Here is a 16,162-nt window from a genome sequence, read left to right as displayed (position 1 = left end):
ATCTTACTGATTCTTAGCTGTAGCTGATTAGGCTGTGCTAAAATGAATACCCCTGCTACCAAAACTATCGGTTTGTTAACTTACGATAAGAAGTGGTAGAATAATGCCTTAAAGTGCTACAGCTGTTTGCAAAATAAATTACCAAGGCACTGCCTAAATAAGGAACTAGGGGACTCTTTTACTTCACTTTTACTTGAAGTCCTAGGTAACTCACCTCTGAGTTGTCAAAGCTATATAAACTAGGGACTTCCTATCCTTTGCTTTTCAGAAAGAAATTTAAATTAAAGCCAGAGAGATTATTATGGTTTACGTCTTAGTTATGGCTACCTCCATGACCCACTTTAAATTAGGGAGGGTAGACGGAACTTTCTCCCAAACTGCAGATGAAAATAAAATTCCCAGTGTTCCACTGAGTATCTTGTTGAAAAAGTTAAGTATACTAGTATTACTTAAAACTTCATTTTTAAGCCTCTAATTTAATTTTCAGGGGGAAAAAATGTTTATATGCATATCACTTAGGTAGTCCACCAAGCCTTTGGACTGGATTTGCTGGAATGAGGTAGGAAGTTACAGTTCTGGATTGCTTCTCTGTGTCAAACTGACCACGTAAATGCATGAGCAATTTGGATGTGCAACAGACTGTTCATTTAAGGTTCATACTTCTTGAGCTTGCTACTTTTTTCCAATACTGCAGTTGTTGAAAGATATTAAAAACCCAACATATATTTAAATTGAGATGCTCTATGTGAATAGTAACAGAAGGTCACAATATGTTCAGAGAATTCAAATATATGAATGTTCTCTTATGAATACTTACTTCTTGTATAGATGGAGTTGCAGATGGGTTACCAGATGGAATACCTTCCTTCCAATATAGTTACATGTATTTAAAAAAGGATGCAATGCAATCATGTTATTTAAATCAATTCTGTTATTACTTTTGAAGCCATAATGACACCACCTATTCTGTAACACAGAAGTGTGGCAAGAGGAATGTACTTTCTTGCTGTAGAATTGTTGGGCACATCTGAAATCTTAAAAGGCTCGCTCTGAAGAACGGACCTTAAACAAATCCTCTCTTCAGGAGATTGGTTGAATATCTAACAGGCAGCATGCAATACAGTTCAGGCAGGACAATACATGTCCAGGAGCATGTGAAGCAGAACTGGCTAAAAAGAAATGACAAGAACATTTTGGGACATAGCTGCCTCAGAAGTACTCTTCCCTTGTTAACAAAAACCAATCCCTGTGCCTGAGCCAGAGGCCCAGCACATCTTGGCAGAAGCACCCTTTTCCACTTGCTCAGTCTTTTGCCCTTTGATTATCTTGCTCAGCTGGGTGTTATTAATGTTGACATCACCATAGCACACTATTCAAAAATAAAATAAAAGATAGATCCTGCCCAAAGAGTGAAAAAACAGTACACACTACCACTGTATACACCCTTTCTCAGTGTACGTGTTCCCTCATCTCATCAGCTTACTGTACTTTACTCATATCCTCACGCTGTCCTTGTTTTGGGTCTTTGTTTTTTTCACTGCCATTCATTCACCTGTGAAAAGTCATCAACTAGGAAGAGCTCTTGTTTCAGTCTCCTCACCTGCCTTCTTTCTCTTGTCGCTTCTGCTCAGTCACCAATATAAATTCCAACATCCTTGCTGATGTTCTTATCACCTTTTTTGCAGAACAAGGCACAGAAATTAGTGATAATAGTAATCACAATAGGGAAGTTTTGGGGAAAGGAAGTAGGGCCACCTAGAGCCAGTTGCCCAGGAGCATGTCCAGGCGGCTTTTGAAGATTTCCAAGGATGGCAACTCCACAACCTCTCTGGGTAACCTGTGCCAGTGCTCGGTCACCCTCACAGAGAAAAAGTGTTTCCTGATATTCAGAGGGAACCTCCTGTGTTTCAGTTTGTGCCCGTTGCCTCTGGTCCTGTCACTGGGCACCACTGAAAAGAGTCTGGCTCTGTCCTCTATGCATCCGCCCTTCAGGTATTTATATACATTGATGAGATCCCCCTGAGCCATCCCTTCTCCAGGCTGAACAGTCCCCGTTCTCTCAGCCTTTCCTCAGAGGAGACATGCTCCAGTCCCTTCATCATCTTCGTGGCCCTTTGCTGGACTCTCTCCAGCATGCCCATGTCTCTCTTGTACTGGGGGCCCTGATCTGGACACAGCACTCCAGGCGTGGCCTCACCAGTGCTGAGTAGAGGGGAAGGATCACCTCCCTTAACCTGCTGGCTTTACTAAAGCACGTCAGCAAGATAATTTATTTCATTCCCCAAATTCCTCTGAGTAAAATCAGAGATTCTCTTTCCCTGTCACCATTGGAAGAAAGAGTCAGAAGCTGTAGGTTCTCCATGAAGGTCAGGAGTGCTCTATCTGACCACTTGTATCTCCTACATGCTTTGATGATGTCAATATTAACACTGCCAGATTCAACAAACTAAGAACACAATTCAGCTTTTAAAAATTGTCTTTCCTTGCCTTGGAAGCTAAAAATTCACACCGCTGTTGGGCAATGATGCCAGTCCTTTCATGCATGTGTGTGTACCTACCAGTCTTTCAGCTCCAGGCTCTTAGTTCCTGAACTCGCTATGAGCCAGGAAAAGGAGGGAGCGGTGGGAGGAAGGACCGGAGTGACTCAGAGTTCTTCAACCTTGAGCTCTGGTTGTGTGCAACTGGAGGCTTCTGAAGCAACCCCGGACCTCCTGCTCTGTCTGGGCCATGTTTCAAATTTTTATAGGCTGATACGCAACTTTACATTTCCAGGCATGTTCTGATTTGTCTGTTTTGAAATGCATACAACGTATAAATTAAATGGAAAGTGTAAGTAAGACTTTTTAGATACAAGGTCTTTTGGGACTAGGACTGTCTTTTAGTTTTGCATTGCCTGCCACAGTGGGGTTGTGGTGCACTATTAGGTGTTATGATACAAAAAATAAAAATTAATGAGAAGAGTGAATAGGTATTAAATTATACGTTTTATTCTTCAAAATTATATAGCTGATCTGACAAAAGAGTTATGACAACTAATTAAAGTTTGAGTCTTTTAAAGATTCATTAGGATGTGCTTAGGATGTAGAATCCCCAAAGGAAAAGAAGCAGATTTGCAGAGATTGTGTTCATTTCCTTCAAACAAAACAAGAGTGCTTATAAGAAAAGCAGTATAGGTTCCAGAGCAGTGCTAGCTCAACACACCAGAGGGAGCTGTATTCACACAGAACTGTAGGTCTAGCTATGTGACAAGATTGCAGAACAGTGAGTGATGTTTTTCTTGACAAAAGGATGTTTATAAGTACAGAGGATTTGGGTAACCTCAAAGTGATTTTATTTTCTTCCTTTTATATTTTTTCCCCTTAATTTCTTCTTACCATTAAAACATGTACTTGTTTGTTTGTTTGTTTTGCAAGTGTCATGGTTTAACCTCAGCTGGAAACTGAGCACCACACAAAGCTGATTGAATAATCTGGTTTATTGTGTTCATACAACATAATAGAATTAGCTGTACCTAATCTGTTGTTAATGTCCTGGAAAAGATATTTTGACTATGCTATTTTGACTTCTCATAATTATGAAAAACACTCACATTTTAGGTTGAAATATGCCTTGCTTTATCCTCATCCAAAGCTGAAATTTGAGGGAATGTTTGAAAATAAAGAATATACCTAAAAACAAGAGAAATGTTCAAATCACATGCTTCACATTAAAAAGCATCCACTTAATTTTTTTCATCAGCTGTCACACGGTTTGCTTCCTTTTTCATAAATAGTATTTTCATGTGATTGTAATAAATTATGCCTGGTTTTCAAAAATTTATTGATTTATTGTTCCAGTCTTGCAGTAGAATCCAAGCACAAACTCACTGACTCTTGCTGAAGCAGACTTTACCTGGGTTATGGGGCTCCATGAATCTGTTTGCAGGAATGCAGTCTGTGTAAAACTGTACTGGATGTCTGTGGCAAGGATTAGGTAGCGGGGGGCTGTAGGGGATCCCTGTGGGAGGAGGTTAGGGGCTGCCCCAGGCTGGATACTGCCAGCTCCACAACAGACCCACCGCAGGACACAGCTGACCCCATCGGCCAAGCTGGTGGCACCTCTGGGAAAACGTATTTAAGAAAGAGCAAAACTGCACGGCAGTGAGGAGCGAGGAAAAAAAGTGTGAGAAACAGCCCTGTGGTCACCAAGGTCAAAGAAGAAGGAGGAGGAGTCGGTGCTCCAGGCGCCGGAGCAGAGATACCCCTGCAGCCCCTAGAAAGGATCATGGTAGAGCAGGTATTTCCCTTCAGCCCATGGAAGAGACCATGGTGGAGCACGTATTTCCGTTCAGCCTGTGGAGAAGGCCATGGTGGAGCAGGTATTTCTCTGCAGCCTGTGGGGAGGACCACATCAGAGCAGATATCCACACAGCAGCCCATCCACCCCATGCCAGACAAGGTGGATATTTCCTGAAGGAACTGCAATCCGTGGAAAGGAGCCCACACCAGGAGCAGGTTCTCCTGACAGGAACCGTGGCCCATGGAGGACTCACAGTGGAGCAGTTCGTGAAGGACTGCAGCCTGTGGGAAGGACCCACGCCGGAGCAGGGTGGGAGGACTGTGAGGCGGAAGCATATGAACTCACCGCAACACAAGATTTTCATCTTATTTTCTCCCCTTGTCCTGTTGAGGAGGAGGAGTGAGAAAGTGGCTGGGTGGGGGTCTGGCAGCTGGCCAAGGTCAATCCACCACAAAAACATATTGTTTGGAATTGGGTGATCTGGGTGTCCTGGTTTCAGCTGGGACAGAGTTAATTTTCCTCCTAGTAGCTGGTACAGCGCTGTGTTTTGGATTTAGCATCAGAATAATGTTGATAACACACTGATGTTTTAGTTGTTGCTAAGCAGTGCTTACACTGGTCAAGGACTTTTCAGCTTCCCACGCTCTGCCAGCGAGGAGGTGCACAAGAAGCTGGGAGGGAGCATAGCCGGGACAGCTGACCCAAACTGGCCAAAGGGATATTCCATACCATGTGATGTCATGCTCAGTGCATAAACTTGGGGGAGTTGGCCGGGGAGCAGTGATCGCTGCTCGGGGACTGGCTGGACATCGGTCGGTGGGTGGTGAGTGGTTGCATCATTTGTTTTTCCTGGGTTTTGTTCCTCTCTCTCTTTTTTTGTTGTTTTCCTTTTCATTACATTTTTTTAATTATTATTATTGTTGTTGTTATTATTATTTTATTTCAATTATTAAACTGTTCTTATCTCAACCCACGAGTTTTCTTACTTTTGCCCTTCCAATTCTCTCCCCCATCCCACCGGGGGGGAGGGGAGGGTAAGCAAGCGGCTGTGTGGTGCTTGGTTGCCCACTGGGGTTAAACCACGACACTGGGAGATGAACTTTTTGAGTTTGAAGGATGAACTATTTGGTTCCAAGGATGATGCCCCAAGAACAATTTCTTTTTTAAGTCTCCAGCATTTGCAGTCTTCCCTATTCCAAATGGAAAGGAATGGCTCTCCAGGCTTTTTAATGGTATAAGTTAGAGGAGTAGCTCTATCAGAGTAAGAGAAATACATCTTCTGTTTTGATATAAAATTTTACAAGAACTCAGGAGTCCTAAAGGGTCTTCTTCAGTTAATCTTGTTCTGGAAGAAACTATATAGGAAACCTAAGCCATGGCTGGTCTCAGAGAAGTGAACTTTAGAACAAGGCTGTTGTATCTTTAAACAAATTTCATACATTTGTTTGCAGAAAAAAAGACAAACTCAAGACCCCATCAAGAGTAAAGCACAGAACAACTAACTAAATACACAGATGTCCCATATTTTTTGGTGTCATTAACTCTCAGATATATCAGCCTTTAGGCTCATGAATGTTTTATTCGTTCTTTCATAGGTCTTCCTGAGAGATAACCAACTGGATACCGAGCAAACAAACAAAAAGTAATCAGACTCCACTGACCTGTTTAACCTTGATTGTGAAGGATGAAAAGCAGCAGCCGCTTTCCATGGAACGGGGCTTCTGGTGGCACTTGCTTCTTTCCTTTTGGATTATATCAGCATAAAGACATCAAGGCACTGAACTGATAATGCTGTGAGTTCGTACATGCCAGACTGTGTTCCATCACTTTTTGAAGCAGGTATGTTATTTGATTCACCTTGCCTTATTTTTCAGCACAAATCCAGATGAATTATGGGTATGGTAGAAAAAATGCATATTATTACAGCCTCTGTATAAGATAGTTCATCCTGGATAGTATAAAATTTGCACAGAAAAAGTTGAAGTTAACTGAGGTCCCGTCCTCTTAGGAGATATGGAATTGTTATCAGAATTTGGATTATCTTTTAATATATTTTATTGTCAGTCAAAGAAGTAAGCAATATTTTCTATTTTTGTTCCACTGGAACAAAAATACATAGCTTGAAAATAGGATTCTAATGTAAATTCAGCCATCAGGAATGGATCTAGTACTAAAATTGTAACTGTTATATCTTCCTTAATAAAGAGAGCATAACTTTTTTCTAGAAAAGTGTCATCTCATTGTGCTTTTAGTATTTTATAGGACTGCTTTAAATAAGTAAGAAATAACTTTGAGTAGTTAGACCTTCAAGGTGATTAATCACTAAAAGACTGAATAGGCTAGTGAGTTCAAATTTCCATAGCTGACTGGGTTTTTAAAATTATTTTATTAGAAAGTACAAATTACATTACTTTTTAGTTCTTCAGAATAAAATCCATCATAACTTTAATTTTGTTTTATGCTTCAGGGTTGCCATGTAGCTAATCAGTATTGTGTAATGGAATTTTTAAGTAATGCTCTGTATCTGTGACTTCACATGGTTGCCTACCATTATCTTGTGCATTAACAGGCTTGATGTGCCTTGCATGATTCTAGTGTGACCAGGATAGATCCCAGGATTATTTTAAATATGCTCTGGACATACCATTATTAACAAGTAGCATTGTAACTACTGCAGGTGGTAAAGTAATATCTGTATGCTCATACATAATTTCATTCTTAATTGTTACTTTAAAAACAAAAGTTCAGTCCATTTAGTTGAAGTTTTGTGTATGACACTTAAAGGTAGAAAGGCATTTTTTTCAGCAGATCACAAGACCCTAAATTGTGTGTTAGCTTACTAAGAAAAAGAAAATATCAAAGTAAATATGAATAAATTTAGGTCTTTTAGTAAATCAGATACTATGTGCCAGAATTACTCAGTTTATTATATTTCTGTGTGTACTTACATGGTATTTGACTTTCTTTTTGGTACTGAACAAAGCTGAAGAGCTTTAAAGTTTTACATGGCTGGTTCTGAACCAAAATGTGGCCTAGTAAATAATATATGAATAATGGCAAGATAGTGTTTCTAGCTCAGCAATGAGAAGGTTGAAATAGCAGAGTGAGTAGTCTTATCTAACAAAACAGGTTCTCAGAAATTTTTCTTATGGCTGGGGTTACAGCTCACTTTTAGACTTTTTCTGTGATCACTTCTCAGCGTTTGGAGAAGGGTGCAACATACAAAGAAATAAAGAGGTTGTGATGAGAGTTTTGTTGTGGCAAGTCTGCCACCAAAGAGCTGCAGCTTTCTCTTATGAAGGATAGGTATCCATACCTGGTGTTTTAAATTATGGTTTATGTGAGTTTCTTCATGTCGTTGCCTACCATTAGCTAGGTCTGGTTTTAAAATGTTTGGTTCTTCAAATCCAGAAGGATGATCTATGAACCGTAAGGAGGTAGTAGAGCCATTCAGTGGAGAATCACTTGTTTGTCTGCTTTGCCTCTGTGATGCATGAAGGAATGAATGATAGATCTTAAGTGGACTAAATCTGTCAGCCAATGCTTAGCCTTTATTTGCACTATACTGTAAGGGCACCTTGTTAAATTTATCACGAGCTCATGAATTCAGCCCCAAGTCTTGTACCTCAAATAAGATAGGACCCTGATTGACGTCAGTATTTCCCATGCATAAGTTTGCAATAAATGGTTACTTTTGTAATACTGAGGTCAATTCTTTGTATCTAGTCTCCTTGCCTAGGTCCAGATTCATTCCACCTGTCCTCAGGCACATGAGTTGGGAATGCAGTCATCCTGAGCACGCTGTAGAGGTAATAGGGAGAAAGTGCTTGGTTAATTGTCCTCTGAGTATGTATGTCTGTCTGTTGACAATATAAGGAGTCTAGTTTGACTAAGCTTCAAACTTAATCGCTCAAATTAGGCACCTAAGATTGGTTAGACTGAATCTGAGTCCTTGTGTTGAGAAAGGAAAAATTCACTGCTGTGTTGCATTAGGTTATACTCAGAGGTACAAAGCTCTTACCCCACTGCAAGAAGCCAATAGCCTTAACAAATGGTAGAATTATTCTTCTAAGACTTAGAAAAGGTACATGTAAACAAACACAAATAAAACTAGCTGGAAATACTATGTGCAGGCATTAGTATGGCAGGCATTGGCCCAGAAGGCCAACCGTATCCTGGGCTGCATCAAAAGAAGTGTGACCAGCAGGTCGAGGGAGGTGATTCTGCCCCTCTACTCTGCTCTGGTGAGACCCCACCTGGAGTACTGTGTCCAGCTCTGGAGCCCTCAGCACAGGAAAGACATGGACCTGTTGGAGCGGGTCTAGAAGAGGGCCATGAAAATGATCAGGGGGATGGAACACCTCTCCTATGAAGAAAGGCTGAGAGAGTTGGGGTTGTTCAGCCTAGAGAAGAGAAGGCTTTGGGGAGACCTTATTGCAGCCTATCAGTACTTAAAGGGGGCTTATAAAAAAGATGGTGGCAAACTTTTTAGCAGGGCCTGTTGCGACAGGACAAGGGGGAATGGCTTTAAACTAAAGGGGGGTAGATTGAGACTAGATATAAGGAAGAAATGTTTTATGCTGAGGGTGGTGAAACACGGGCACAGGTTTCCCAGAGAGGTGGTGGATGCCTCATCCCTGGAAACGTTCAAGGTCAGGTTGGACGGGGCTCTGAGCAACCTGATCTAGTTGAAGATATCCCTGCCCACGGCAGGGGGGTTGGACTAGATGACCTTTAGAGGTCCCTTCCAACCCAAACTATTCTATGATTCTATGTGTCTATGATTAATGCTGCAGGAAATTTAGCCATTCATTTCAGTGAGAGCAACATCAAGCCTTTAATATGAACAGTGATACCTAACACAAGAGCTTCTCTTCTTTGTTTTTTTGCTTTTCCATTTTCTCAAATAATTTTAAAATATCTTAAGGGATGAAGGATAATTTAGAGGAGATTTTATTCTAGTTTCACTTTCACATATTTTTAACCTTTTACTACCTGATTAAAATCTATTAAAATGAACAATAAAAAATATTATCTATACATACTGGCAGTCCCTGCTATTTTAAATTCTGTTCTACATTAGCAGCTTTAGTAATGCACTGCTAACATGGCTGAACAAAGGCAACGTGCTTTGTCAACATCAGGGGAAGCGTTATATGAAATCCTGGCCCTAGAGAAGGGAGCAACACATGATGAGATTAAGAAGTCCTACAGGTATGTAAAATGTGCTTTGCAACATGTCTAAAAATGCTTGTGTGTCTGGCATGATTATGATGGTAAAACCTTTTGAGTTACCTGCACTGTAGACATTCATTGTTACAATTTTTTTTTTTGCACCGTGAGCCTGAAAAGAATCAGAGATGATGCAGTGTGAATCTATTGATTTCATCCCACAAGCAATCTGTGTGCTTCATCTAAAATGTTTTTATCTAGCTGAATGAGAGGTAAGACTCTTAGGATAAGATAATGCAGACTATGCTTGCAAAGTGCAGTCTTTGAATACTGCACCCAGTTCTTGTGTTAACAACTTTTCCTGAAGCATGTTGAAAAGTAAAGTCAATGCAAAAAAGTGCTATAACAACGATTCAAGAGCTAGAGTAAGAGACATAAGGAGTTCGATCAGTTTATCTTGTCATAAAGAAGACGACCAATAGATTTTTGGATTATAGTGTGTAATACCTTTGAAGGGGAAAAATGCTAGGTGTGAGAGGGTTCTTCACTTTATGAAGGCAGGCATAACCAAAAGCAGTGCTCGGAATCTGAAAGCAATTTGAGCTGAAAAAGAGGTACATGGTTTTAACAGTGAGCATAGCCAACCACTGAAACATGCTGGCACAGGAAATGGTAGATTCTCTATTGAAAAAGAAGAGAGGACTTTAACATAAGTTTTACTCAAACACAAGTTATCAAAATGATGAAAAGTACTTTATTGCTGAAATGTAACAAGTCCTAGAAGTAAGACTAGAAGATTTTATGGGTCATTTTGCTCTTAAATCTGCTGTTGCTATTAAAAAGCGAAAGAACTTTAAATGTCATGAGTCAAATAGATGTTCTTGACATCGAAATATGCCACACGTACTGGCAGGTTTAATAAATATAGTAAAACTTTTATTACAGCATAATTCTGGGTGTTGTTGGTTGCACTGTATTACCAGTCAAACTTTAACACAACTTGCTTTTCCTATCAAATACAAGAATATATTTGAACTGAAAAAGAGGTTGTGAAATAGATCTACTTGCATCATTGTTTAGTTTGAATTTTGTTGGGACTCAGTCCTCTGTGTTTTTGAACAAATTGCATCTTTCCTGCTTTCTGTTCCTAAAGGCATATATTTGAAGGAAGTGGGAGAAGCAGTGAATGTTCAAACTCTTCACACCACGGAAGGAAAACTATTGACATCTCATGATTCTGTTGTCTTGCATAACTATACCACTGGGGGATAAACTTACTACAGTATCAAATTCACTCATGACTTGCACCTTCCGTGTCCCTGTAGTATAGCCTGGCTGCAGAAACCGTCTTCTGTATCAAACTTTATGTTTTCCTCTTGCTTTTACATGTAAATTTATGGAAAAGAGGCCTTCCTTAATCCCCGAAGGAGAGAGTTGTCATGGAAGAATGTAGAATGGAATTAACTATATTTAATGCTGAACATGAAGAAGGATGATTTACAAAGTGATCTATGGTAAAACTGACAGTGGTGCTTTATCCATCTTTATTAGTAATTATAGCAAAAAAAAGGCTGCTTCTGACTAAAGTGGAAATGTCAGAGGGATTCACTTTTAATGGAGTAGCTGTAAATATTTGCAAGGTAAAATGATGAGTCAGTTTCATAGATTTCATTTAATTATCTTTTAATTTATGCTAATCCAAAAATTTGCTGCTGAACTGGTATTCTTTAGTACAAGGTATAAAACTAGCAATACCTGATTCTGAGTTTCCTGCCATTATTAATTAAGTCAGTATTAATCATACTACAACAGCCCAGGGCAAAATTTACTTTTTAATAAACATGACAGAGGTACCTCTCTGTGCTTTTATTTGGAGTTTGGCAGAGTCTAATTTATCAAGGAGTAAAGCTAACAGGCTTCTAATAAGCAGAATTTAAAAGGAGATCTGTTTATGTCCAATACACTACAAAAAAAAATCTTTAGAAACTTTTTTAGCGTAATAACTTAAACTGTGCTTTGACTTCAGCTTTCCCGTCTGATAGTGAAGTAATATGCAGAAAGATACCGTATTTCTTAAGTTTTCGTCAGAGGATGAAACAATCTAGTTTGATGGACTATTTACAAAAAAACATATATATAGACACCTCGATGAGAGAGTACACATTGGTGATTTAGAATGTTATTACAAAATGTGTACAGTACACTGAATGACATTTAATGGCTGCCAATCGAAGACGGATAAACACTTACCTATGATTATGCCAATGGCCTGTGCTACTCCTGATACAGTCCTGTATGCTCTGCTCCTCTGGAAACATGTCGAACTCAGGCCCCAGGCAGAGGGCCCTGTGTCCAGGCAAGGGGAACGAAAAGCGTTGGAGAATGCGGGCATCGATCCCGCTGCCTCTCACATGCTAAGCGAGCGCTCTACCACTTGAGCTAATTCCCCAGCCCACGGCCTCTGCCTGAGGTCCTCTCCCCTCCCAGGCGCCCACCCCTGACCCAGGCTGCCCTGCACCCAAAGCCTGGGCCTCCCGCCCGCCTCGCTCTCACACCACCACCCACCCACCCACCCACCCACCCACTTACTTTCCTGCTGGTGCTGACAACACCAATGCTCGGGACCACCACCCCCAGCCCAGGGTTAATCCAAAACCGCCTTGGCTGGTCGTCTTCCCCACCAGAGGCAAGAGTTCAAGGCTGGGCAGCCCTTGAAGGGGAGCCACCCGGGCAGGGCCGGAAGGCAGAGGTGCCGCAGGGTCTGGGCCAGAGCCAAAAGGGCACTCCTTCGAGCCGGAGTTGAACCAGCGACCTAAGGATGGCCGTGCAAGGGAGCCTACAGTCCTCCGCTCTACCAGCTGAGCTATCGAAGGAATCATGGGGCCCAGCCCAGCACCTCGCCCAGCACACGCTCACCCAACGCTTCTCCGCGCAAAGCGTAGAACGATGCCTCTACTCCAACATCCTGCTTCAAACAGCCTCCGCTCCAACATCACACCACCTTGCTCAACCCTTTAGCCCATCAAATCATGCAAACCCCCAAACGGAAAAACTCCACAAGCTCCTTGGACCTCATCTTGGGGGGAACATTGTCACCGAGGATGAGGAAAAGGCTGAGGTACTCAATGCCTTCTTTGCCTCAGTCTTTAACAGGCAGACCAGTTATCCTCAGGGTACTCGGCCCCCCGAGCTGGAAGACAGGGACGGTGAGCAGGATGAACCCCCCATAATCCAAGAGGAAGCAGTCAATGACCTGCTACGCCACCTGGACGCTCACAAGTCTATGGGGCCGGATGGGATCCACCCGAGAGTGCTGAGGGAGCTGGCGGAGGTGCTCGCCAAGCCACTCTCCATCATTTATCAGCAGTCCTGGTTAACAGGGGAGGACCCGGACGACTGGAGGCTTGCCAATGTGACGCCCATCTACAAGAAGGGCCAGAAGGAGGATCTGGGGAACTACAGGCCTGTCAGCCTGACCTCGGTGCCGGGGAAGATTATGGAGCGGTTCATCTTGAGGGCGCTCACAAGGCATGAGCGGGACAACCAGGGGATCCGGCCTAGCCAGCACGGATTCATGAGAGGCAGGTCCTGCTTGACCAACCTGATCTCCTTCTATGACCAGGTGACTCGCCTAGTGGATGAGGGAAAGGCTGTGGATGTGGTCTACCTGGACTTCAGCAAGGCCTTTGACACCATCTCCCACAGCATTCTCCTAGAGAAGCTGGCGGCTCACGGCTTAGGCAGGTGGACTCTGCGCTGGGTGAAAACCTGGCTGGGCGGCCGGGCCCAGAGAGTTGTGGTGAATGGAGTTAAATCCAGTTGGTGGCCGGTCACGAGCGGTGTTCCCCAGGGCTCAGTTTTGGGGCCGGTCTTGTTCAATATCTTTATCGATGATCTGGATGAGGGGATCGAGTGCACCCTCAGTAAGTTTGCAGGCGACACCAAGTTGGGTGGGAGTGTTGATCTGCTCGAGGGTAGGAAGGCTCTGCAGAGGGACCTGGACAGGCTGGATCGATGGGCCCAGGCCAATTGTATGAGGTTCAACAAGGCCAAGTGCCGGGTCCTGCACTTCGGCCACAACACCCCCATGCAGCGCTACAGGCTTGGGGAAGAGTGGCTGGAAAGCTGCCTGGCGGAAAAGGACCTGGGGGTGTTGGTCAACAGCCGGCTGAATATGAGCCGGCAGTGCGCCCAGGCGGCCAAGAAGGCCAATGGCATCCTGGCCTGTATCAGAAATAGTGTGGCCAGCAGGAGTAGGGAAGTGATCGTGCCCCTGTACTCGGCACTGGTGAGGCTGCACCTCAAACACTGTGTTCAGTTTTGGGCCCCTCACTACAAGAAGGACGTTGAGGTGCTGGAGCGTGTCCAGAGAAGGGCAACGAAGCTGGTGAAGGGTCTGGAGAACAAGTCTTCTGAGGAGCGGCTGAGGGAACTGGGGTTGTTTAGCCTGGAGAAGAGGAGGCTCAGGGGAGACCTCATCGCTCTCTACAACTACCTGAAAGGACGTTGTAGCGAGGTGGGTGTCGGTCTCTTCTCCCATGTAACAAGTGATAGGACGAGAGGAAATGGCCTCAAGTTGTGCCAGGGGAGATTTAGATTGGATGTCAGGAAAAATTTCTTTACTGAAGGAGTGGTTAAACATTGGAACAGGCTGCCCAGGGAAGTGGTTAGGTCCCCATCCCTGGAGGTATTTAAAAGACGAGTAGATGAGGCACTTAGGGACATGGTTTAGTGGGTGTTGGTGTTGGGTTGACGGTTGGACTCGATGATCTTAGAGGTCTTTTCCAACCTTAATGATTCTATGATTCTATGATCTCCTACAGCCGGACTCTCCTCAGGCCCAAAAAAAGCCCACCCATAGCCCGCTGCAACTTATCTTGATCCAGTTTCACTGTGCTGTCCTTTGCCCTCTGGTCAAGCACCAGACGAAAGGACAGCATTTCCTCCGCTCAGTAACCTCCTCCTAAGTGCCGGAAGGTCTCGCGGAAGCCCTCTGAACTTCTCTTTCTCCAGGCTGAACACGCCCAGTGTCCTCAGCCCGTCCTCACACAGAAACCCCTCCATTCCCTGAGCTTCTTGGTGGCCCTCCACTGAAGTTGCTCCATTTCATTGACGTCTGTCCCGTACAGGGGAGCTCAAAGCTGGACGCAGCACTTGAGATGGCAACTGCTGTCTGTCAAGCAAGGAGGGAGAAAATAAGGTCCCCTGTTAAACTGCCCGTGCTGCTCTTGTTACACCCCGGGATGTTGCCCTACTCTCTGCTGTCTGGGTGCACTGCGAGCTCCCACGGCCCCCAGAGGACGGAGGACCCCAGGCAGAGGGCCCCGCGTCCAGGCAAGGGGAACGAAAAGCGTTGGAGAATGCGGGCATCGATCCCGCTGCCTCTCACATGCTAAGCGAGCGCTCTACCACTTGAGCTAATTCCCCAGCCCACGGCCTCTGCCTGAGGTCCTCTCCCCTCCCAGGCGCCCACCCCTGACCCAGGCTGCCCTGCACCCAAAGCCTGGGCCTCCCGCCCGCCTCGCTCTCACACCACCACCCACCCACTTACTTTCCTGCTGGTGCTGACAACACCAATGCTCGGGACCACCACCCCCAGCCCAGGGTTAATCCAAAACCGCCTTGGCTGGTCGTCTTCCCCACCAGAGGCAAGAGTTCAAGGCTGGGCAGCCCTTGAAGGGGAGCCACCCGGGCAGGGCCGGAAGGCAGAGGTGCCGCAGGGTCTGGGCCAGAGCCAAAAGGGCACTCCTTCGAGCCGGAGTTGAACCAGCGACCTAAGGATGGCCGTGCAAGGGAGCCTACAGTCCTCCGCTCTACCAGCTGAGCTATCGAAGGAATCATGGGGCCCAGCCCAGCACCTCGCCCAGCACACGCTCACCCAACGCTTCTCCGTGCAAAGCGTCGAACGATGCCTCTACTCCAACATCCTGCTTCAAACAGCCTCCGCTCCAACATCACACCACCTTGCTCAACCCTTTAGCCCATCAAATCATGCAAACCCCCAAACGGAAAAACTCCACAAGCTCCTTGGACCTCATCTTCTACAGCCGGACTCTCCTCAGGCCCAAAAAAAGCCCACCCATAGCCCGCTGCAACTTATCTTGATCCAGTTTCACTGTGCTGTCCTTTGCCCTCTGGTCAAGCACCAGACGAAAGGACAGCATTTCCTCCGCTCAGTAACCTCCTCCTAAGTGCCGGAAGGTCTCGCGGAAGCCCTCTGAACTTCTCTTTCTCCAGGCTGAACACGCCCAGTGTCCTCAGCCCGTCCTCACACAGAAACCCCTCCATTCCCTGAGCTTCTTGGTGGCCCTCCACTGAAGTTGCTCCATTTCATTGACGTCTGTCCCGTACAGGGGAGCTCAAAGCTGGACGCAGCACTTGAGATGGCAACTGCTGTCTGTCAAGCAAGGAGGGAGAAAATAAGGTCCCCTGTTAAACTGCCCGTGCTGCTCTTGTTACACCCCGGGATGTTGCCCTACTCTCTGCTGTCTGGGTGCACTGCGAGCTCCCACGGCCCCCAGAGGACAGAGGACCCCAGGCAGAGGGCCCCGCGTCCAGGCAAGGGGAACGAAAAGCGTTGGAGAATGCGGGCATCGATCCCGCTGCCTCTCACATGCTAAGCGAGCGCTCTACCACTTGAGCTAATTCCCCAGCCCACGGCCTCTGCCTGAGGTCCTCTCCCCTCCCAGGCGCCCACCCCTGACCCAGGCTG

General features: G+C 44.8%; 1 protein-coding gene and 5 non-coding genes across 6 annotated transcripts in view; 1 reads left to right on the top strand and 5 right to left on the bottom strand.

Moving 5' to 3' along the window:
* The first annotated feature begins 9,385 nt into the window (after window positions 1-9,385).
* DNAJC5B (DnaJ heat shock protein family (Hsp40) member C5 beta) overlaps window positions 9,386-16,162 on the top strand; it is a 28,583-nt gene continuing 21,806 nt past the window's right edge. Inside the window, exon 1 of the mRNA XM_076332201.1 lies at window positions 9,386-9,492. Within this exon, the coding sequence (XP_076188316.1) occupies window positions 9,386-9,492 (107 nt within the window). The remainder of the gene's footprint in view (window positions 9,493-16,162) is intronic.
* On the bottom strand, window positions 11,827-11,899 carry TRNAA-AGC (transfer RNA alanine (anticodon AGC)). Its single transcript has one exon. It is a non-coding gene; the product is annotated as a tRNA-Ala (tRNA).
* Window positions 12,235-12,323, bottom strand: TRNAY-GUA (transfer RNA tyrosine (anticodon GUA)). The gene is given in 2 exon segments: window positions 12,235-12,270; window positions 12,287-12,323. It is a non-coding gene; the product is annotated as a tRNA-Tyr (tRNA).
* TRNAA-AGC (transfer RNA alanine (anticodon AGC)) lies at window positions 14,805-14,877 on the bottom strand. Its single transcript has one exon. It is a non-coding gene; the product is annotated as a tRNA-Ala (tRNA).
* TRNAY-GUA (transfer RNA tyrosine (anticodon GUA)) lies at window positions 15,197-15,285 on the bottom strand. The gene is given in 2 exon segments: window positions 15,197-15,232; window positions 15,249-15,285. It is a non-coding gene; the product is annotated as a tRNA-Tyr (tRNA).
* Window positions 16,029-16,101, bottom strand: TRNAA-AGC (transfer RNA alanine (anticodon AGC)). Its single transcript has one exon. It is a non-coding gene; the product is annotated as a tRNA-Ala (tRNA).

The sequence above is a fragment of the Aptenodytes patagonicus genome, chromosome 2 (genome assembly GCF_965638725.1).
Source record: "Aptenodytes patagonicus chromosome 2, bAptPat1.pri.cur, whole genome shotgun sequence".
Classification (NCBI taxonomy): Eukaryota; Metazoa; Chordata; class Aves; order Sphenisciformes; family Spheniscidae; genus Aptenodytes; species Aptenodytes patagonicus.
Note: the sequence above shows the minus strand (reverse complement) of the source record. Positions and strands in the feature narration are given on the sequence as shown.